Here is a 24,914-nt window from a genome sequence, read left to right as displayed (position 1 = left end):
GACAATATACTCAGAATGCAATATAGATGGTTTAATAGGGTAACAGTGGAAATGTATCACTTCTCTAACCTCATTTCTTTTTGGTGCCCTTGCACTTTTGTAAGTACAAACCTATAGTTTTACACGAAACATCATCAAGTCTATGATCTCCAGAAGATGTAGGCCTTAAGAATACTGTACGATACTGGCAGTAATTAAGCAAATTTTCTGGAAGAGCATTTAATGATGAAAGACCACCCTTTTTGTAGATCTGAAAGAGTAAAAACAAAACAAAGATTAGAGAAGAAGTAAGTTGTAAATTAGAACTAATGTTCTCAATTATTTTCAAATTAATTTCAGTTCAGGGTTGGTCTAAAATCTACTTCTAAATGCACAGGGCATAAGGCTAACAATTCTATATTCTAGGAATGCATGATACAGGAAGAATACTTATTTCCCTCAGCATTGACACCATGACCCATTTGATGCATTTTGAGACAAATTTCCTAAGCCAATTAATGCCAGATTCAGAGGGGCTGGAGTAGAACAGGTAACACCAATTGTGAAGATTTCTTCTGGTGTTTCTGGTAACGTGACAGAGATAAACCACAATGGATTGACTCCCCATAACTGCCACCAAACTAGAGCTCATGTGACCTAGATTTTGGCCCATGGCTAATTAAGACAAAATACAAAACACAACCTATGTAGTCCATAAAATAAAAATAACAAATAATAAATAATTTATTTATATTTCCCGCCTCTCCCTACGGATCAAGGCGGGATTACAATTGGATAAGATACAGTAAGCAGTAAAAAAACCACCACAATACAGATAGTTTACAATGGTAATTCCAATAAAAACATTAACTTTCCCATAATACAACAGCAATTAAAATTACATTTTCTCCTAATCATGATCGATGAGTTGGAACATCAGAGTGGATGGGATTATTTTGTACAGGGTCAGCTGGGAAGGCCCGCCAGAGGGAATAAACAAATACCCTCCGCAATTTAAACTACTGCAAGATAGAGTACAGAGAATAGACCACTAATACATCCAAGGTTCATAGCTATGTCAAATGTGAGTATCACATGTGAGAGAGCCAAAAAAATAATAATTTGAGTGTGGTTTGGATGCATCCTCACATTAAATTAGGAAACACTATGACAGAATGTGCCTAATGTAACATTGTTGGTATAGTGTGGAGAAACATCTGAAAAAGACATGTGCACAAGCTAACCTGATGTCTAGGGGGGTGACAGTGCCTGAAAATATAAGGAAAGAAAAATGTGTTGTGCCACTCTGCTCTAAAACTGTGAAGATTTTAGTGAGAGTGGAAGTGTGGTCTACATGGTAGCCATACACATGTGGATGTGCTGATGGAGAAATCTGTTATCTCAACAGAGGGTGGAGTAATATGTAGATAAATAATATAGGGAAAAAACCTACAGCAAAAGAAAAAGAAGCAGTCAAAAAGGTGCAAGCAAGTTGGGTTTAACCATCAGAATAAGACATGGTTCTGGGGTTGTTATTTTATGACTAGCTATTGTTTTAGCTTTCAGTTTTACTGTTGTTTTCTTCTGATATTTATTTGGAAAAGAAATAGGAATATGAATATATATATATATATATATATATATATATATTAACATATATAAACCAGAGTAAAATATAAATGGCAAATCACCATCTATAAGCCAATGTGACATTTTTACTTGCAAGAAGCTCTAAATCAGAATAGTATCTGAAAGTTTAATGTTGCCTGTCATACAGTGGAAATTTTAGGTTTAAAGTAAACAGCAAAACAGACAAGGGCGGGTTACAAACCGCCATAAAATACGTATTGACTACGTATTAGGGTTAGGAAGGGGCGGTGCTTCCGCACCCCCCTAACCCTAGTACGTAGTCAATACGTATAATATGGCGGCGGCCGTTCCACACGGCCACCGCCATATTGACGTAGCGGACGCTGTGAGTCTGTGCGGTGCTTATGACATCGCAAGTGTGCCATTGGCACCTCGTGGCATCATAACCGCGCCGCAGGAAGAAGCTCCATTTTGGAGCTTCTTTTTTGCTCCGTGAGGGAATCGCGCGGTTTGGCTGCTGCGGCTCCCTCGCGGAGCAAACAGCAGCTGTAACACTCCATGGGCTACTTTATAATTTTATAGAGTATTTTAACTCTAAACTTGTTTTCAGTATATTAGCATCACTATGGGCAAAGGTAAATCAATTTCATCAGTATACCTTTTGCATTATTTTTCGTGTCTGTTTCAGCTGCATAATATACCACTGAGCAGCAGGAAAGGAACAATGTGAAGCCTGGAAAAGCATAAGAATTCGTTGAACAGCACCAGATATCTTCTGTCGACAATTTATCTCCATTCTTAATGGTAAATCTGTGCATTCCTCCTAAAGATGGTAAAAATAACAGGGCATAATGAACAACAAGGAAGTGAGTAAGTATATTATTATTATTATTATTATTATTATTATTAGACAGGGACTCAGAGTAGCTTAGAACATTAAAAGACAGTACAATTAAAAGCATACAAAAATAGTACATTAAAACAGAATTAAATTACTGCAATAATTAAAACAAATTATATGTTAAAATATCAAATAGTTTAAAAAGATAAAAATGTTCAAAACACATTAAAACAACATAACAACCTATAGGCCCATATGGGCAGCCATAGAAAAGGCCTTCTCTCGTGTTCCCACCAACAGTGCTTGTGATGGTGGTGGGACGGAGAGCAGGGCCTCCCCTGAGGATCTCAGAGCCCAGGCCAACCTGCTGCATCACAGATATCCTGCAAAGATGTCTTAACAGCATAAGCTGTACTTGTAGCCATTGACTGTGTTAACTGTGGCTGCATATTCTTTGGTCATTGCTTTTTCTCATAATCATAGCATTGAAAATCATAGCAAGCCTTAACCCACCCAGTGATTACATTTCTAGAGGCAGTCTGTCCCAATGATCTGGGATTGAATGATACACATCAAACCTCTGTACATCTAAACAGGGCAGATCCAACTCCTTGTCCCAGATTCTGTACAAATCTGAACCTTTTTCTCCATCTTCTAATTCACTGGTCTCAACCTTTGGGCCTCCAAATGTTTTGGACTTCAATTCCCAGAAGTCCCAGTCAGTATGCTCATTATTCAGGAATTCTGGGAGTTGAAGTCTCCAAAATCTAGAGGACCAAAGGTTGAGAACCACTGTTCTAATTCTATTTTCCTTTTAAATTCTAATTCCTATTCCTGAGTTAACCAGAGAAGGGCTAACCAGATCAGGTTGGCAGGCTAGGAAATAATAATAATAATAATAATAATAATAATAATAATAAACTGACACGAGAAGAGAGGAATTGTTGACTCCCTCCTAGAGATAAACCCCTTCCCAGAGCTTCCTAGATTCGGTTGGCACACAGAGATAAGTCCTTAGTAGAGCTGAAGGACTTAAAGCTGGTAATGCACATACTGGTATACTCAAGGCTGGACTTTTGCAATGAGATACACATGGGGCTACCGCTGTACTAAATTTGGAAACGTCAGCTACTTCAAAACACTGATACATGCAGGAGTGATCATATCACACAAATATTAAAATCACTCTACTGGCTGCCAATTAGGTTCCAGGCAAGATACAAAGTATTGGTTATTAACTTTGAAGCTCTACATGGTTTAAATCCAGGTTACCTACAGGATCGCCACCCCCTACATGATCCACCCCATACATTTAGGTCCTCTGGTGGACATTACGTCCAGTCAGCAAGAGCTAGTTTTGGCAGCTATCTGCAAGAGGACTTTTTCTTTAGTTGCCCCTAAAAGGTGGACTGACCTGCCACAAGAGATTTAACAGCTGAACATGCTGTCTAAATTTAAAAAAACTGAAGACTGGTCTCTTCCAACAGGTATATCCAGATTATTTTAAAACTGAGACTTTTAAATGAGAAATTTTAAATGTGGATTGTGTCTTATATAACCTTATAAACTAAAGTGTGTGTTTTAACTGACATTGTGTTTTATCTGATATTGTGTATTTGTTAACCTAATCCATGGGGAGAAGCTGGTAAGAAATAATAATAATAATAATAATAATAATAATAATAATAATATATTCATGGTGGGTTTCCCTTCCTTGCCATCCTGAGAATGGAATCTTTACTATGGGTGCTTCATATGTTAATAAATTAATGAGAACACTTAAATTTAGGGATCTAGGCTAGCTGAAAATGCAATGAAAAATTAGTAACTTAAGTACAGATACAATAAAAGTAACTTTCACACAGCTTCCAAAGATACATACTTCACTTAGGAATGCTGGTTGAGGACAATACAGTGGTGGTGCAGGAAGATATAAGCTCTCAGGAATTAAACCATACAACTTTTTGCTAAGATCCTTGACAAATTCCACTAAATGTTGAAATGTCTCTGAGACAATGTCTGCTTCTGCCATAACTGCTGCTTTCAGTATTTCTTCTACTGAACTAAAGAGTACACGTGCATCTTCTTCTTCAATAGAATCTAAAGAAAACCAGCAGAGCATGTAAAAAAGAAAATACATTAATAAATATTTTGGAAATGTTGCATTGCTAAATCTAGAAATACATTTTTAAGGCCATGTCATAGTTTTAATCAGTTCTTAATGTTTCTTTAATTAATCATTTTTTAAGGGAGGAGGCTTTGCACCTTGTTTTTAAAAAATGGTATTTTGAACACTGAATAATTTGTGTAATGGAACTACCATATTCAAACTCCGCTCGTATCTGTAATAAAGATGAACTGAACTGAACTCTGCTCATGTTTAATTTTACAATATTATGTATTGCCAACAATTTTTAACCCAAAGATTTCACTCGCCAGCACCAAACCTGCTGGGTGACCTTGGGCAAATCAAATATTGTCAGCCTCAAGAGAAGGCAATGGCAAACCTCCTCTGAAGAAATCTTGCCCAGAAAATCCCATGATAAGTCCAATTTAGGGTCGTCAAAAATTAGAAATGATTTGAAGGCATACAACAACAACAACAAAGCACTAGCAGAATATAAAGTAGAAGGCTTTCACAGCCAGTATCCATATTTCTTTTTGTAGCTTTTTCATGCTATGAGGCCATGTTCTAGAAGAGTTTATTCCTGACGTTTCAGCAGCAGGTGTGGCTGGCATCGTCAAAGAATGCTGACATGAAAGAGAGTTGGAGATATATACAGTACTGTTGGTTGAGAGGAGCTATAATCTGTGTATTGTTCTGAACGCCGCACCAAAGGAGTGCTGTAACGCCACCTGCTGTGTGGTCAGCTGGACTGCATAACGGGGGCTTGGGGGTGGAGTTGGGGGACTCCTCCCCGATGCCGGCCCTCTTGGCCAGCCTGTTTAGCCCCTGAGTCAACCCAGAACCCTGCATGATCCAACTCTCAATGTTTTGGCTGCAATACCAGCATTTAACCACTGTAGCACCAGAGCTTCTAGGAACACTAGGTCAGATTCCCAGAAGAAAAGAAGTAAAAATCCTGTGCAGAGGTAGAATTTATTCTTCCAACATCAAAACAATACTTCAACCTATGGTGGTACCACCCTGTGAGCTAGGAGCCAGCATTCAACATTCCGGCTTTTCACGATCTACTTTTTGCACAGGTAAATATCACCCTCTTTAAATCTTTCCAACTCCACTATCCAGTTTCCATATTCCCATTTAGGTTAGCTCTGAATGCCATGTCTGCATGAATTGCTATTGTCCATGTGTGATTGCACTCTGCATTTTCCTAAGTAAAACTTTAATTCACCCAAGCCTGGAATCTTCCTCAGTTATTACAGGTATATACAGGTGGAAAAGGTTCTAAAGTTACCCACCCTCTTGCAAAGCTAATTTCCTCAACAATTTAAAGTAACACTGACATATTTGGTGGGGACCCTCCTCAGTCCCTCACCTTTCTTGCACCTTTCTCACATATAATAGGTTAGATATTTGAACAAAGGCATAGTATTTGCATAAAATAATGTTTAAAATCTTTTAAGAAAACAATTCTGATGTAGAGATTACACACCTGTAAGTTGCTTGTATTTGGGATCTTGGTCATTTGATGTTTCACTGGTGATAGACTGGCCCAAAAAAGACTGCAGTTTGTCTTGAAATATTTTGGTTGGAGTTAAGTGCAGTGGCAGGTATAGTTCTACTTTTTCTGACCTAAGTCATATCAAGAGAAACATTTTATGTAACTTATCTGAATGATCTTTGTTTAATCACATACAGGATTTATATAACGCACGGGCCACCAATTCATATTGTGGTGGAAATTCCTTGTTGAAATAAAAAAAAGTCACCTTTGTCAGCCAAAGAGATGGTTTTTGAAATAAAGGCTTGGAGTTTAGAAAAACTAGAGCAAAGGAATAATGAGTGCATCTTGACCTGGATGGAAGCTGGCACCAGTAAAAAAGACATAACATAAACTACTGAGATAAGGATACATTGTTGATATTCAGAAGCAAGGTTAGAAGGAAGGCTAAAGGAGGAGGTAAGGAGTGATGATGCAGTTTTAATGTATGCATGTATTTCTATTCTGATTGTAAGAATTCTGTATGTTTAAATTGTAATTAGCCAATCAGGTGTATTGAAGAAGCTTCTTTGTCTTCAATAATATAAAAAGAGTCATTTTGTCTTGTTCGGGGCCTCAGCTTTTTGGAACTTGAATTCCACTGAGTTCAATGTTTTCCTTTGTCGACAATTGGAAATAAACTTATGGATTTTCAATTACTAGGTCCTCTTGCCAATTCTTTTGCTCTGTCAGTCCTAGATTTTTAAGTTTCCTGAAATTTCTGTTACAACAGAATGGAACAATGACAGTTGAAAGAAGAAAGTGTTATATTCTCTTTACTTCTGACAAAAGCAGAGAACATTTTAAAAATATATCACTTTAAAAAAGACAGCAGTAACAAAAATAGCTTTTAAAAATACAGGGGAAAATAAGCAAGACATATATTTCATTGTTTATAACATTATAGATAGGTAATAACACTTCAGGTCCCATTTCTATCATCTGTGCAAACAAGACGTACCTTGGGAAGCCACTGTTACTTTGACAATACAGATCATAAGACACTCCAATTGAAACTGCCATTTTCCAGTCTCCAAGTTTATGTGCTAGCCACACAGATTCTGGAATTAGGCCACCAACAAGAAACAAATCAAGAGCATATTCAACTGTCCAGACACAAGAGAGGCCAAGGTCTCTAACTGCACCAGTGACAATGGAGTGTTCCAGTGGAACAACACGAACAAACTTGTCTAAAATAAAAAAAGGAGTTTGTTAGCAGCTTTTATTTGCTTTGCTGTGTAACCTACTCTTGCTATGTTAACTGATGACTGCTAGTTTATTCCTATTCATGTTTACTTTTAAGTAAGACCCATTACATTTGGTTAGACTTTCTCCCAGGTAACTGTGAACTATGACCTTCATAATGCAGTATATCCTGGGGGGTGGGGATGACAAACACTCTTAATAACTACATTTGCCCTCTTCTAACTCCACCAACATCCAGGTTCACTTGCTCTATAAAGCAAAATCTAATAATCTTTAATTCTTGAGCTAGGACGGAAATCAGAATGCTTACAAAAGATCTATCACATTAGGTGAATTATAGAGAAAATCAAGTCTTCATTCAAAATCACACAGAAAAGGGGAGAGATGCAATATTATTACAGTGCATCCACGCCATACGTGGGCGCACTATACACGGCTTTAACATTACGTGGAAGGTTAAGCCGCCAGGAATATATTAGGGCGCCTGCCATGGGCCGCTCCCCCATTAAATCAAATGGGGTTTGAGCATAAACATTTTTCCCCATGTGGAGAGGATCAATGTACAGAAAGAGAAGGTGAGAAACAAATAGATTGGAACCCTGTTGGCATCTTATGCTTGCACGAGTTCTGCTATTCAAATATTTCAAACATTTTTGTCTCATGTTGTCAGACATAGTGGACTCAGACTTTAGAAACCACGAAAGCATTGTAGTGTACAAGACTAATGCTTTATTTTGGATTTCCAGACAGAAGTTCACAGAGACATGGTACTGTCAAATCTGAGTTTTCCCCCAAACAACTATCCCTTAAAAGTTTTCCACTTCCACCTCTCGGCCCTCGGACCCTGGGAGGAGAATAAGCCAAACTACAGGATGTGGGGGTCTTATCTACTGGGAAATCACAGTTCACAGAAGTCCATTTGTTTCTCCAATATTTCTCTCCAATTATTGCCCTCTTCCCCTCACTATCCCTTTACTTATCCCCCTTCTTCCATTCTTCTTTTAGTTAGCTCTGGTGCTGTTTCACCATTTCACATTATTCCTATTCCCTCATATTCTTTATCATGACTGATTCATAAACACATGAATATGACACATGTGGATCATGTGTATTCAGATCATGGTTGAGGCAGTGGGGTAGCACATGCACTGCCACAGCAGACTGCACATGCAGATTCACACTGCACATTGCAGATTCACTGTGCATTTGTTTGTACAATGTCATGATTCACTAACAAGGTGGTCTTGCGCAACTGTCACATAACTCAGTGAGAGTGCATCTGCAGTGCAGAAATAATCCAGTTTGTCACCACCTCAACTGCCATGGCTCAATGCTATGGGATTTTGGGAATTGTAGTTTCTTTGTGGCACCAGAGCTCTCTGACAGAGAAGATTAAATGCCTCACAAAACTACAATTCCCAGAATTCCATAGCATTGAGCCATGTCAGTTAAAGTGGTGTTGAACTGGTTTATTTCTGCAGTGTAAATGCATGCTGAGTGAAGTTATGCTCCTCCCCTCTATATAGGAACTTGGTCATAAATCAAGAAAACTAGACAAAGTTAAATGGTAGATTCATAGCAGGAACAAATGTCAATTTAAAAGGCATATTTTATAGATAGAAATGTTTCCAGGAAAAACTCTTCCCTCATTGACATCAATTGGGTTTAGAAATGCTTAACTGTGGATGTATGACAGTAAGCTAGATCATATGATGACATTAACAGAATACCTGGCATGATGTGAAGTGGGGGTAAAATATCAATGCAGTGCGGAGGAAGAATATAAAGTGGTTCATTAGTGAAATAAGCTGCCATGAATCTTGCTAGTGATTGAACTACTGCCAGAGCAGCTTCAGTATGAATATCTCTTACCACCCATTCAGCATCTATGAGAAAAAAATAGTCTTATATAAGAAAATTACACGCAGAAGTTGTCACTGAGTGACTCAGTTTCAGCTATGTTTACTCATTCTTCCTTGAATGAATTCTTTTGTCGCTTAATTCATTCATTCATTTTATACCTCACCTTTCTGCTGCAAAAGGGACTCAAGGTGGTGTATAAAATTGGAGACAACAATAAAATAAAGATAACAGCTAATGTATTCCTGTCTCTGAGTTGGTATGAAGGAAGTAACCAATATGATGTGGATTGCTCCTCTTCACTCTCCACAGATTTGTACTGTTAGCCTTCTGTGTACATTACACAGTGATCTCCTTGGTATTGTTTACTTAAGTTTCACTTTGTAAACATACTCTGAAATTAATTTAGTAACTACTCAGATTGCAGTCCCACTGCCTTCCTTTTTTAAAAAAATAATATCTTTATTCAAAATTTTACAACATTAAAAACATCTATACAGGCATCATCCTCACTTATAACATCAAACAACAAACATAAAATGTATAACATCACAACATCAGCAAAATCATGTACAACAGATTAATTCATGCCTAAAATCCTTAAACATCTCCCGGAGTATTAGCACATTCCTTATACCTTCTTAAATCTTCTTCATACATTCCCTCCAGTTCCCTCCTATTGCCACCTCTCTTCATATCTCTCCTCTTCCACTTCTCACTCATCATACATTCCATCTCACTCATCACTCTTCTTCATATTCCTCTTACCTAACTCTCCTTTCACCTTTCTATGAATCATCTCCTTTACACATCTTCCTTCTTACCTTCCTTCAAATTTGCATTTTCCATTTTGGAATCAAAATTTGCTTGTATTCTCATTTTATTTTTGTCAGAAGCCATTTGCCTGACATTAATCCTAAATTTATACTAATAAATCTATTTTAAATGGAGAAAAGGAAATTCCCTGACTGGTTGGCAAGGCAGGAAACTTAAAACTGAGGAGAGAGGGATTGGTGGCAACAGCTATAACGCTTTACAATTCTGGAGGATCCTGCCTGGCCTTCAATCTCACGGAGAATAACTCTATTAAGAGTGTAACTATTTTAACAGTTACTATTTAACTACAGTAGCTCAAAAGTTACTAAATGACTGTCATGATTATTAAGAGTATAACTATTGTAACAGTGTGTTACACTTTTTTTACCAATGGCATAAGATGACAAAATTATTACATAATATGTTGTATGTCATAGTACTATAAAAATACAGAAAGTATAGACAAATCTGTTTTACTAAACCTGTGATATTAAACATTCACATACCTGATATATCATTCCTCTCTGTTACAGAAACTTGACTTCGTTTTAGAAGCTCGTTCACCAGATGATCACATAGACCCTGAGCTTCACTTAAACTATAGTGATACAGATGGCAATACAATATAGCAAGATAATATCGAGTTTGAAGAAAGGGCATTTTCTTTCCTCCTGTAATAAAAAGAAAAATAATTATCTAAAACTAAAAATATAAGCTTTACGTAAGGGTGAAAAAGTAATTCTCACATAAGTAAAAAGTAATTTTCTCAGTTATTCTCAGTTAAATATGCAATAACATACAGATATAGGAGTATTCAATTTTGGGGGGGAACTTGGGACAACAACAACAATGACAATAGCAATAAATAACCTAAGTAGGATTACTGTCACCAAAACATTTCAAGTAGAGCATTTCTATGAGAGTAGTATTACAAATGAGAAGTTGGGACTTACCATGAGTAATCTTTCTGAGATGGCAAGAGGAGCAATCTGGTTTGGTTTATCCCCAAGTGCCAACTTGACAAGGCTTTTTCAGTTGTGACTGTCAGAACCTTTTCTCTTCCCTAACAATTTGATTACCCAGCCATACCTATTCTAATAAATTCTTAACCAATCTTTTCTCAACTAAACTCTTTCTTTTTTGGGGAGTGTGTATGGATTGCTCCTCCTGCCAACCAATAGAAGTATACTGTCTAGATCAAGGGAAGTAATAGTGCCACTCTATTCTGCTCTGGTCAGGCCCCACCTGGAATATTGTGTCCAGTTCTGGGCACCACAATTTAAAAAGGACATTGAGAAACTAGAGCGTGTCCAAAGGAGGGGGACTAAAATGGTGAAAGGTCTGAAAACCATGCCCTATGAGGAACAACTTAAGGAGCTGGGGTTGTTTAGCCTCGAGAAGAGAAGGTTAAGAGGTGATATGATAGCCCTGTTTAAATACTTGAAGGGATGTCACATTGAGGAGGAAGCAAGCTTGTTTTCTGCTGCTCCAGAGACTAGAACCCAGAGCAATGGATGCAAGCTCCAGGAAGAGATTTCACCTCAACATGAGGAGGAACTTCCTGACAGTAAGGGCTGTTCGACAATGGAGCACACTCCCTCGGAGTGCAGTGGAGCCTCCTTCCTTAGAGGTCTTTAAAGAGAGGCTGGATGGCCATCTGTCGGGGATGCTTTGAGATTTCCTGCATAGCAGGGGGTTGGACTGGATGGTTCTTGTGGTCTCTTCCAGCTCTATGATTCTATTATTCTAACCCAGATTGTTTATTTATTGGAAATCCAACTGTTCATTCTCAAGATGGATGGAGGAGAAATCCACTACCCAAGCACCTAGGCGGGACTATTTTCTACAACCTACTGACTGCAGCACTGTCTTACCAAAAGAAGGCTGTGCTGACTTATATTTATCCAAGTTGAAATGTCTCACAAAAGTGGATGGCTGAGACCACCTTGCAATATCACATATGTCCTATAATGCTGTTGAGACAGCATAAACTGCACTCACAGCCATCAGCTTTGTAGACTGTGACCACACATTATTTGGTCTTGGCTTCGTCTCATAATCATAACATTGAAAAATACATGCCTTTATCCACCTACTTATCACTATCCTTGAAGCTCTTTCCCTCAAATTTCTAGAATAATAGGAAGAGAAAGCTTCTGGATTAATTTTACAGCCTCTCCTAGCCCTCCTTACAATTTAATTATGACTTCAACAGCTCCTTCAACAGTACTTTTAAAAAGAAAGGTGACACACATATCAACAAAATAATTTGGCAGTATCAGGAATAAAAGCATCTGTTCTGCTGTCAAAGAGTTTATTCAGCAATGGAAACTTCAACTGTTTGTTTGAAAAGCAGATTGCCAGCCAATTATACCACTTCATAAAAATTAATAATTTTAACTGATATTTCAGGACACCATCAAATTTTAAAGTGTATGTACCCTCTTTTTATTTCTACTCTACTAGTCAGTTCTACTCTGATTTTAAATTGTAAGATTTTCCTACTAAATATAGTCTTCAGATACTACTAGCATTATTTTATCAAGCATGTTAAATTTAATTTAATCAGATTTCTGAGCAAATATAAGGAAGCTCACTGAAATAGCCAGTGATGAGGCATACAGGGAGCTATGGTTCAACAACAACTAACAAATAATGTTTCATTTATTCTGAGTAGTATGCCACTCTAGGTGGCTTTCTGACTGAAGAGCAGGGTATATACTCTGTAAATCAATCATGTTTTTCCAGTGAAAATAATTCTCAAACACTGAGCAGTCCCTACTGTTTTACCTTTTACTTTTGTTTCTTGAATGGCTTTCTCCCACGCTTCTATTGATTTTTTGTAAGATCCTGTTAGAAACTGCTCCTCACCTTAAACAAAAACCAGATGTTAGCACTTGTACAAACCATTTCATTACCAGAAAATATATACTTTAAAGCAGATAGTCCTAATCACCCTAGATAACTGTCTGGAAAAGGTTAGAATGGGGAAATGTTATTTTTGGCAAAAAATATTTTTGGAGAACGGATAGGAAAATGTAGATTTTCTATACTGGAAATTAGATTATTTATTTTACATTTGTACAAGTAGCTCATGTTACCAGCTTCATTCTTTTAGTTAGTCTCAATGGTACTGCAAGATCTCTTTGCACATTGATACCCCACATTTCAGAAAACTCCACATACAAGACTAACAGAAAGCACAAGTCAGAATTAAACATGAAGTAACCAATACCATCACAGGCCTTCTGAGAACTTCCAGTTCCAGGGAATACCAGAAAAACCCTGAATAGTCACTGCTACCAATCAGGGTAGACCATAGTGGTCTAGGTGGACCAGTTGTCTACCTCCATTTAAGACAGTTTCCCATGTATCCACTTCTTAACTAAACAATATAAGGCCACAATGAGAGATCAAATCAGGAAGGCTTAAATAAGCAAACAAAGAACAATCCACAGGGGCTTAAACATTAAAAAATAGAATGAAGGAGGGAAAACATGGGGGAGTTTTGTTTCTGGTAGTTGCTAATCTCATATTTTCTTGTGGGCCACAGAACAGAGCACCTCAGGTGTAAGGCTCAGGCAGTTTTGAATGGATGCACACAATGGATTAAATAACCAGATCCCAAATCACTTGCATCATGAAGTTTCCAAATCAGCAACTTAAATTGAGCCAGTAAGCAAATATGTAATCAATGCTAGTCATAGAGGGTGTAATGTGACTATCAATATTTGGCAATTTCTTATAAGATACTAACCAGTCACAGAATTGAGGTTGACATTATGTTCCAGCTTCTCTCCTGAAGACTGTAAGATTGCCTGTATATGAGTTGCAAGGGCTTCAGTCACTGGTCTTTCATAAGCCATTTGTATTTCTGTTATTGGCTCAATGGAGTTTTGCTCTTTTCTGTTAAACTGTGCCCAGTACCAAAGGACATGCTTATATAATAGTCGCCACATTACAATCAGTCTACAGTTAAGAAAGAATTAAATAAACATTGACAGTCAAAGTCACAAATGAAAGAAAAATAGTAATGTTGCATCTGATAAAAATTTGAAATAGTGCTTCGAATCTTGTAACATATCAGCTAATGAATTTATATAATTGTTTGTTGCTGTTGTGTGCCTTCAAGTCATTTACAACTTACTGCGACCCTAAGGTGATCCTATCATGGTATGTTTCTTCAGAGAGGGTTTGCTATTGCATCTTCTGAGGCTGAGAGTGTGATTTGCCCAGAGAAAGATGCCAGCCACAGATGCTGGTGAAACATCAGGAAGAAACTCTTCTAGAACATGGCCACATAGCCCAAAAAACTCACAAAAAACTATGTTTCAACACCCTCTGTTGTAGGGAAAAGAGAGAGCCGATATTTAGGTTATATGGTGGGTGGCGGGACCATCAAGGCAGAAACTTCTATAGAAGCCATAGCTGTTTTTATACTGTAATATGACATATGTCATATAATTTTACCGTATGTGAACCGCTTTGATCTCGAGGAAAAGCGGTATAGAAATAAAAAGTTTATTATTATTATTATTATTATTATTATTATTATTATTATTATTATTAACTGGCCCGTGCCTACATCAAAAAAAGGTATGCGGTCATTCCTGGGATTGGCAGGATACTATAGGAAGTTCATTCCAAATTTTAGCAGTATTGCCAACCCATTATCCGATTTAACCAAAAAGGATAATCCTGCTAAAGTTCTCTGGTCAGAAGAATGTGACGGAATTAAAATGTCTGATGACCACGGCTCCAGTTCTGATGGCTCCGGATTACACCAAGGTTTTCATAGTTACTACGGATGCCTCTAATATTGTCTGGGTGCCGTGTTAAGCCAAGAAGGGGAAGAGGGTCAGATCCATCCGATCTTATATATAAGTAAGAAACTCCTACCTGGAGAAAGACACTTAGCCACAATAGAAAAAGAACGTTTGGCTATAGTGTGGGCTGTAAATAAACTTAAGCCATACTTGTGGGGAAGAAAGTTCGTGATCAGAACAGATCACTCTCCCTTGTGTTGGTTAAATCAGATGCGGGGAAATAACAGCAAGTTATTACGATGGAGTCTTATGTTACAGGACTTTGACTTCGCTATTCAGTATGTCAAGGGTAAGGAAAATGTGGTGGCCGATGGTCTCGCTAGACAATTTGAAGAGGGGTAAAAGAAGAGAGACAAGGTTTGTAACCAGGTTGATATGATAATGTATATAAGTGACATATATATGGATATAGTGACGATGTTTACCTGTTGTTTGTATAATGTTATATATAATGGGTAAGTATAATTTATAACGGAGAGTTCCTTGGCCCATATAACCGTTTGGTTATGTGTGTCAATGAACCTATTAAAGGGGGAGGTGTGTGACGAACTGACTTACAAACCAGCCAACGAGAAGCCAGAGATCCACTAGCCAATCAGGTGCTGGCTGAGGAGTTTGAAGATTCCGCTTGGCAGTTGGGTTGAGTCAGTTAGGGTCTGGAATCCGGAGGGATGAAGCTGGAGTTCAGTGGGGGAGATAGTTAGGATTAGAGACTGAGGGAACAGTATTTTGATAATAGACCAAGGAAGGGTCTGTTAGGTCCAGAGAGGGACAATATTAGTTCTAGTGCAGCCAGACTCAGGAAGAGGGGTTTGGGTTACCTAATTTCTGGAGTGATAGTATAGCCTGTGCGGTTGAGTTATTATTAGAAAGTTAAAACCAGACATATATATGTGTGTGTGTGTGTGTGTGTGTAACAAAAGAAGACATAGGCCTGTTACAGACTGCCAAAATAAAGCTGCTTCGGATCTCTTTGGAGGTATGCTATTTAAATGATGCATGCATCCTAAGAATCCGGAAGCTGCACCAAAAGCTGCACTCCGGTGCTTAGGAATGGAGTGTGGCTTTGGTGTGAACTCCGGACTCTTAGGACCCATGCATCATTTAAATAGCATACCTCCAAAGAGACCCGAAGCAGCTTTATTTTGGCAGTCTGTAACAGGCCATAGTAACAACTTCATGTCAAAGTTACCTTTGCCTATTCTATGTTAAAATAAACTTTTATTCTTGTTTAACTATCCACTTGGCCTGTAATTTAACATCCATCCACGCTACTGACCTTTAAAAACCCACAAGGGTGTTGGGTCACAAAGAAGGAAAGAATTGTGAGGTGGTGGGGAAAACGTTACAGCCACATAGCCTGAAAACCCCACAAAAAAACATGGATGCCGGCCATGAAAGCCTTCAACTTCACAAACAAACGTTTGCACTCAAAATTACACTAGGGGACAGTCTTACATGTTATTGGCCCTCAAGGATTCCTACAGGGCATTTTCAGAAAAAAAATGTTTTTTGCAAAAATTTTCTTAATTCCTGGGATCATGAAGGAAATCCTGTCCTTGGGGCAATTTGGAGAGTGATCCCTGGGGATTCTGAGGTCACAAAAACAGCCATGGGGTTTGAATGTAACCTTGGTCCACACTAAGGGACAAGTCGCAAGCGCAGCCACAATCCGCCCTGCTGCCATCCCAAAAACGAGCGGAAAAGATCAGCTCCTATTCGGGCTTAAGGCGGTCCTGGCGCAACTCCTGGGTAGCTTCTAGGCACTCCGAAGGCATGCAATGTCAAAATGCCATGCCCCCAAGCCACCTGAAAGCCGGCTTCTCCAGGACACTTGTTCGACTCCTATTTACGTGTGCTGCACAGTGCCTTAAATCAATGGTACAGTTAAAGCTCCAGATGAAAGTCCAGGGCTCTACAATTTCAAGGATCACTCAAGTCAGGAGCAGAAAGTGGTCAGGAGGCAAATGGGCCAAGATGAATATTTTATACTAAACTGCTTAATACATATATTTTGTAGTGGTGGTGGGGATATTGGGAAAACACTTATTTGTTAAGGGATGTTCATTTAGTTTAACTGTAAAAATATAAGCATTTTCTACAACAAAATAGTACTTATTCACTAATAAAGGTTTTTAGCATTAGCTGCAAATATAGTCAGCGCTTGGTATCTGCAGGGGATCTGTTCTGGACCACCCACAGATACCAAAATCCATGGATGTTCAAGCCTGCATTGTTCCCAATGGTGAGACATGCACATGGCCACACTTCCATTAGGGACAGCTCCCATTATCCTGTGGTGGTGCATGCATGCTGTCATTGGGGATAATGGAACTTAACGCATGCGCCACCATGGGACAATGGGGGCTGTCTCTAATGGTGGTGCAGCCACCTTAACATACTGCCAGTAGGGATAACGTGGGCTTGCCACTCACGCTCATGCTTTAATCCGTGGATGGCACATCCGTATCATTCTCTTCCTGTAGTCATGATGGTGCTATGATTATACTGAATTTAAAGTGCGAAATTGCACATGAAGAATTAGGCTCACTTCTTTGCTCTAACATACCAGAACTTTGCTCTAACATAGCAAAAGCAGCTGGATGGTCAGAAGAAATATATCAGTTATGTAATTTGCATAGCTAACTTACACATTGCCATCTTACACTCCCCCACTCCTGCGCAGTCAGCTAGCTAGTGTTTGAGGCTAACTGTAACACTAACTAACAACCTAAACAGGCGGCCGAAAAAGCCCACTTCTGAGAGTCATTGGAGCATGGCATTTACACATTGCATGCTCCAAGGACACCCAGAACCCTCCTGGAAGCTGGGCGGCCAACCAGACATGGACGGGTTCAACACACTCTGCTGGAGTGACCTTTACATGTAGCATGCCGCCAGAGAATCTTGGGGCTGAGGAAAGCCACCAAAGGAATTATTTGGGCTGCCTCCATGGAGGATTGGAGCTGTGGCGTATGGTTGGCATGGCACTGGGATGACCGGTGCCGCGGCAGCCCCAATCCATCCTTTTTAGGTGGTTTGTTTTGTCCCTAAAACACTAACACTCTAGTCTGACTAAAGCCAAAATTCTCATTTAACATATTTTATTTTAAAAAATTAAAAGCTAATGAGCTTAGTTAACACAAATTCTGAAATATTCAGTTTCATTTTTAAAAAGACCTTTTCCATGCAGATGAAAAATACCTTTTTTCTGGATTATTCCTCAGGTTTACTGCAGGAAGAGGAAGATTTAGTACAGAATCCAATGCACAAAATTTTGGATGGTTGCTCCAATCCATAGTTTGAAAGAGAGATTCCACTATGGAATCTATTTCCACCATATTATTCATATCAAGATCTGTGGGAAGCATTGCATATCGTGGTGTGTTTTTGCCATTTAAACAATGAGAAACCATCTTCAGCAATGAGAAGCCTCCCAAAAGATTATTGACGAAAATGTGATCTTGTTGTTCTGCAAGTATGAGTTTTAGAGTCTGCAATGTGAACTTCATCAAATGTCCCAGAGTTTGTCTATGCTTACTATCCCAAACCAGGACAGTTAAAAATTGCTGGAAACATTTTAAGACACATTGGATCCATGGACAATTCTTGACAGGGTTATCAAAATGTACAAAGCTAAGTTTTGCATACTGGAGAATATTAAAGAAGTGTGCAATGCAATGTACAGTATAACTTAACAGTATGTCTCTTTCTTGTATATTTCTTGAAATGCCCACTCTCCAAGCTGCAATTAGATTTTTCTGAATACAGTCCAGTTCTAAAGATTGATCATCTTTTTCTTCATTACATTCATCCACTGCATGTATAGTGTCAAACATTGATGCGAATTCCAACCGGCCATCATCATATATGGAGATATCTACTTTTTGACTTTGCCAGATAAAGGAGTGACTATGAATTAGATTGTCATCTTCAGATTCTTTATTGTGCTCCTAAATTTAAGAGAAATGTTATAAATCATCTGAAATACATCTATCTTTTCATACATTTGTAGAGAACATGGGATTGATTCCAAAGAAGCATAAATGAAATATGTCCACACACCAAGTGTCGTTCCACTAACTGCTGTATATGTGCTACTAAAATATTCCACACAACTAAGTATCTGGATCCAGACCATGGGTACAGTGTATACAGATCTTCTGTACTATGGGGAGATGGAAGGGAATCCATGCTTCACAGATTTTCTCTATTGCAAAGAAATGAGCTGAACTAAATGAAATCTTACACAACTTACATACACTCCCTCTCAAACCAAGTTAGGTATCTATGTTCCACAACCATCTTTCTGAATATTTGCAGAAGAGGAGATTTTTTTTAAAAAAATCTGCCCCATGTGTGAAACAATTGGGAGCCTCAAACAAAAACATTAAACTGTGCTATGTGGAAGGAAAATACAATGGGTGATTTACAGTATATTATTATTTTAACTCCTGTCATGTTATTAAATCATATCTATCAATAAATTCACAGAAAAGCAACACTGAATACCTGTGAACATGTCCCTTCTCCTTTTACTGCTGTTGCTCTCTCCTCTTCATGAAGAAATTTTGGAATGGCAGAGAAGGCAGGACTTTGAATTTGATGGTGGCGTAATAAATTAGCTCTTAAGGAAGTCAGAGATTGCAGTGGCAGCTTTTTCCTCTTAGACTGTGAAGAACAACACATTAAAGCTATTATTAGTTTAATTATCTTTTTAGAGGCAGCTCAATATGATGCTGTGGCTGGCAAGACGTGGATCACAAAAAGGATGCTGAGAGATGAAAATTAAAAATCAACAAAAATAGCACTGCCCTTCTGGACATTAAAAACAATGTAACAGAGTGACACCATTTTGATGCCCTTGTCACGTCACGTGCTAGGGTTGAGGCATGTGTGGGCACAGCGCCCTCAGTCAACCCCTAGCACGTGACAAGGGCGCCCTATAGGCCCATCTGGACTGGGCCTAACTTTACCTCAATTGAAAGTGCTATCTGCAGAACAGCACTGTTTGATTCTATTAGCACTTGTGGGCAAGCTGGAATGGGAAGTTATGAGCTTTCGGTTTATAAATTGTATGGGTTTCTTATTCTACATTAGTAGAATTAATGCCAGTTAGTTTCCAGGCAAAGTACAAAGTGCTGATTATTACCTTTACAGCCCTACATTCTTTGGTTCCAGGTTACCTAAAGGATCGTCTCCTCCCATATAATCCACCCCATACACTCTGGTCTTCATGGAGACATTTACTCCAGTCAGCCAGGACTTGGTTGACAACTATCAGCCAGAGGGTCGTTTCTTCAGTTGCCCCCTAGACTGTGGAATGATGACCTGCAGAATACACTGTCTGAATTTAAAAGAGGATTAAAGACCAGTCTCTTCCATCAGGCTTATCCAAGTGAATTTAAAATGAATTTAAAATGTGGATTGTTTTAATATGTACACATTTTATTTGTCCTTTTGACTGATGTGTTTTTAACTGATGTTGTTAGTCTGTTAATTGTTCATCAACTTGATCCACAGGGAGAGAATAATAATAATAACAACAGCAAACATGAAAATATTCAAATATTTACTTAGAAATGTGGATTTGCCTCAACACAGAATATACCAAAACAGTATACAGTTTGTGTGTGTGTGCTCATTCACTTTCAAGTCTCCTGTCAATTTATGGTGACCCCATGAATTTGATAGGGTTTTCTTAGGCAAATTGCTTTCACAGGTGGTTTGCCTTCCTCTAAAATATTTGATATTTCCTGGTGATCTTCCATCCAAGTAATAACCAGGACTTACTCTCCTTATCTTCCAAGATCATTGTGTGCCTTCATTGTACTCAGGCATACAGAATAGGTATACAGAATTAGTATTTATTTAAACGCTGACTAAAGTAAACTGCCCTGATGTGAATAATTTCTGATGTCTAGACACCATTTTTAGACAGCAGTCTGAATATCTTAATGCCAACATTGTTAGCAAAAAAAAAAAGCCAAAATGAAGCAAAGTACCTTTGATGAAATCAGAGCATGGTGTAGCTTTTCAAGTCTTTGAGCCGAATCAAGTAGCAATGATCTCATATATGCTGAAGGTGAAAAACTGTCAGAAAATCTTAGAACCGTGATTATGTATCCATCAGAAGCAATGAGGTAGGGTAAACTTGGGTGTGATGTTACAGAAAACCTCTGTCTTGTGAGATCTTTTTCAGATGCTGATGAATCACAGGAGTGATTTGAATCCTGAAGCAAAGAGTCATGTGATCTAGCAGATTAAAGAATAAAATATTAGAAAAATACAGCAATGAATACAATCCTAATACTAAAATATTAAGCTACCTCACGTTTACAGTCAGCCCTTACATTTGCAGGTTTCAGATTTGCGGTTTGATTATTCGCGACTTTGTAAACAAGACAAACAAACAAGTTTCATTTATATACCACTTCATACCACCTAAGCAGTGTCTAAGCGGTTTATGACTGTAAGCTAATTTGCCCCCAACAATCTGGGTACTCATTTTAGCGACCTCCTCGGAAGGATGCAAGCCTGAGTCAAGCTTGAGCCCTTTTGCTGGTCTTGAACTCACAACCTTGTGGTTTTGAATGAGTAGCTGCAGTACAGGCATTTAACCACTGCGCCACCAGAGTTCCTGCTTAACAAGGTCAACCTCTTCAACCCCCTCCTTCTCACACTTCCTTCCAGGCAGCCAAAACCAACACTCATGGGAGATGGCCCCAACATCTCCTATACCGTTATACATGTGTCAGAAATCTGTTCAACAAAAGCAATATCTCACAGCAAGAGACATGACAAGAAAACAGATATTATGAGCCAGAAAAAGAAACAATCACATTCCTGTCCAGCTAATGTTCTTTCTTATTTTTTTAATATATCATGCTACCATTTAGAACTACCAAATGTGCAGAAAACAGCACAGTGAAAATGGGGAAATGGGTTTTACACACTGAAGCTCTGGTTATGCACAATGGCAGGCAAGAAAACATCCAGAGAGTGATTTAAAAATAGTGATGTCCTTTTGTTTGTTAATATGTTAAAAGCAGGCACCATGTGAGATTAGTTGTATACACAGTGACTAAGCTGAAGTGGTTCAATGCCACTCTTAAAAATAGTACCAAAGATCATTTTCAATGATGCATTTTATCTGTGACTGTGACCCAAGCTATATTCATAAAAACGTACAGAGCAATTAAAGTAAAGAACTAATTTGGATGTGGATATATGCCCCAAATGAAGGCACCTACATTTTATATTTAACAGATGAAGTGGCACAAGGGCTCAAGTGATATAAACACCCCAAATCACTGCAGAAAAAATGGCTTTTAAACCATCCTACATAGCTAATTCAAGCATCTTAGGTATTTATTATTTATTACTCACTTTATGCTCTATCACTTGATCAGTGGAATATCCAAATTGGATTTTTATTTATAAAGTCTTAACTATAAGGAGGAGGCACAACTATTTCCCTTAATAGTCAGCTAGCCATTGTTATTTTGTTATTATAATTACTATTTGTAGCAACTTTAAAAGCCAGTGCATATCCCAGATCAAGTGCACATAGATCAAGTGCATATCCCAGATCAACTGCACATAGGGTAACAGAGACACGTGTGTATGGCACCCTCAAAAATGACCCCAAAGATCACCTGCAACTTTATAGGCTGATAATTAATTTGGTATCCATATAGCCAGTCAAACCATGGACCCTCCACATTCACTGGGGTTAGGGGCACAAGCTCCTAAAAACCATTTTTCTTTTTTTACCTAAGAGAACACCTCTCTAGAAATCTCTAGGTCCTCCAGTTTGACTCTATGGTCAATGTCAGGCAAAGTTGTATTGGAGAACCTACAGATTCCTAGAGAGAACATGTTAATCAAATCCATGAATAATCAAATCCAGAAAGTCAAACCCACAAATGTGGAAAACCAACTGTATTGGTTGCTGCAATGGGTTTCAAAGATCTCAGGGTAACATACAGTGACATCAGTTTAAGAGAATATGTTATAATAAAAAGTTTTTTAAAAATTAAAAACATATTACATCATCACTTAAAATCAGACAAGCTAAAATCAATTAAAACAATTAAAAATAATGCTGACCACAGCATCTGTACTAATTGGATTTTAAAAAATCATAAAAAGCCATGGCTGGCATCCCATTCATGAATTACGACTCATGTCATGGCAATTTACTTTTATGGTTTCTCTGCATGTTGTTGCACAGAGTTGAGGACTGAGTGAAGACAGGTCCAGCTATACCAGACAGTGCCCTCTGTCATGCCCTCTCACAATGTATTGCCCCCACTGGTGGAACATAGACAAAGGCCCTCAGTTCATGGCCAGACATACAATGGCGCACACAACTATAATGGAACACAATGATGTGCCGTGGGGGTACACATATTCATATAAGTTCCTATGCAGTTGATCCATGTTGCTGTAACAATGAGCCCTTGGTATCTGCTAGGGTTTGGTTCCAAGACCCTCTGCTGATACCAAAATCCATGGATGTTCAAGTCTCATTAAATACAACAGTGCAGTAAATTGGTGTCCCTTACATAAAATGGCAAAATTAAGGTTTGTTTTCTGGAAATTTTTGAAAAATATTTTCAAGCTATGGTTGATTGAATCTGTGGATGCAGGACACACAGATAATTAGGTCTGACTATATAAATAATGACTGGTCATGAAAACCTCTATAAAACTGCCAAAAATGTTTAATGGATGCTGATACATGCAACAGTTAACAGATGTAGATGTCCTTTCCCATAATGTGGAATACATGGTTTGGTGAAAAGACATTTAATGATATTAAATCTTTTGAAAGCACTGCTACGCTGGACCACTGTGAGATCACTACTGGAAATTTTGGAGTGAAGCACAAGAAAAGAAAATGAAACCAACTTTATGCACACTATATAACAGAATCTATAAACAAAATTGCAAAGTGACAATGGAACAACTGGCATCATATGGATGATGTCCTCTAGGCAGTATCTGTGTAGTCTTACATCTGAAGGGATATGACATATCTATTCAATATAAAATATGACACTGGTGAAGGGCCTCAGCACCTGAAGAATCATTTATATCTACTGTAAAATGTCTGTGTACTGAAAACATATTTAAGGCCCTCATCCAGCTGCTCCAGGTGGTTGGTTATTAGAAAGAGGGTTTTGTCAGATGATTTCACCCATCTATGAAGCAGTCTCGATGGTGAGTCATTAGGAATCTGATTTAACACAAGATTAAGAACTTTTAATTGAGATTGTTTTATATTGCATTTTAACTGTTTTAGTTTTATTTATTTAATTTGTATTTGTTTCATTTCTATGCTGTCTTTCTTCCAGAGGTGGCTCACAGATAAAATCATTTCAAAAAAGATTAACAATTAAAATTAAAAACAATTAAAATCAACTAGCTAAAAACAGTACAAAAGTTGACTGAATATTAAGAGCCTGCTTGAATAAAAATGTATTTGCCTGTAGTTGAAAGGTAACCAGGGAGGGGCCAGCCTAGTCTCCAATGGAAGGGCATTCCAGAGGGTGGGAGCAGCCACTAAGAAGGCAATCTCTCATGTCCTCACCAATGGTGATGGTGGCAGGACACAAAGCCTTCCTAGTAGATATTAGGACACTTGCAGTTTGATATGGGGAGATACAGTCTATCAAACAAGCTGGATATAAGCCGTGTAGGGATTTATAGGTCAGAGCTTTATAGATATAGAAGAAGTGACTTTGGTCACTTGCTGTTAAAAAAGGAACAGCCATCCTGGGCCAGGAGGGCCAAAAAATAAAAAAATAAAAAATAAAAATAAAAAAAAAATCAGCTTGAATTTATTTATAAACCTCCACAATATCACAGAAGACATTTGAGGGCATTAAAAAAAAAAGACCTGACCTCTCTGGAGCCCCCAGGACACAAAAACAGCATGTGGCCCACAGGCTGCACTCTGTCCACCCAATGTGGAATATCAGATATAATAGTATCTACACAAAACATATACCTGTATAATTACATCAATGCATACTCTAAAGCAAAGAGTCAAGCAGTCTTGGTTAAAGGAAAGATATTACAGCCTAGAACATTTTATATTTGCCTCTATTTCAGATCCTTGCA

General features: G+C 38.2%; 1 protein-coding gene across 1 annotated transcript in view; it reads right to left on the bottom strand.

Moving 5' to 3' along the window:
- Positions 1-24,914, bottom strand: part of CPLANE1 (ciliogenesis and planar polarity effector complex subunit 1) — a 99,467-nt gene that overhangs the window by 55,653 nt on the left and 18,900 nt on the right. The window contains exons 10-21 of the mRNA XM_089496517.1: positions 20,789-21,038; positions 19,296-19,454; positions 17,988-18,736; positions 13,715-13,926; positions 12,748-12,828; positions 10,464-10,628; positions 9,012-9,167; positions 7,037-7,265; positions 6,028-6,167; positions 4,293-4,510; positions 2,228-2,392; positions 112-250 (exon numbers count right to left, since the gene is read on the bottom strand). Coding sequence (XP_089352643.1) covers positions 112-250; positions 2,228-2,392; positions 4,293-4,510; positions 6,028-6,167; positions 7,037-7,265; positions 9,012-9,167; positions 10,464-10,628; positions 12,748-12,828; positions 13,715-13,926; positions 17,988-18,736; positions 19,296-19,454; positions 20,789-21,038 — 2,663 coding nt within the window. The remainder of the gene's footprint in view (positions 1-111; positions 251-2,227; positions 2,393-4,292; positions 4,511-6,027; positions 6,168-7,036; positions 7,266-9,011; positions 9,168-10,463; positions 10,629-12,747; positions 12,829-13,714; positions 13,927-17,987; positions 18,737-19,295; positions 19,455-20,788; positions 21,039-24,914) is intronic.

Source organism: Sceloporus occidentalis, unplaced genomic scaffold (assembly GCF_023333645.1).
Source record: "Sceloporus occidentalis isolate IW3139 unplaced genomic scaffold, rSceOcc1.0.p SCAF_1, whole genome shotgun sequence".
NCBI lineage: Eukaryota > Metazoa > Chordata > Lepidosauria > Squamata > Phrynosomatidae > Sceloporus > Sceloporus occidentalis.
Note: the sequence above shows the minus strand (reverse complement) of the source record. Positions and strands in the feature narration are given on the sequence as shown.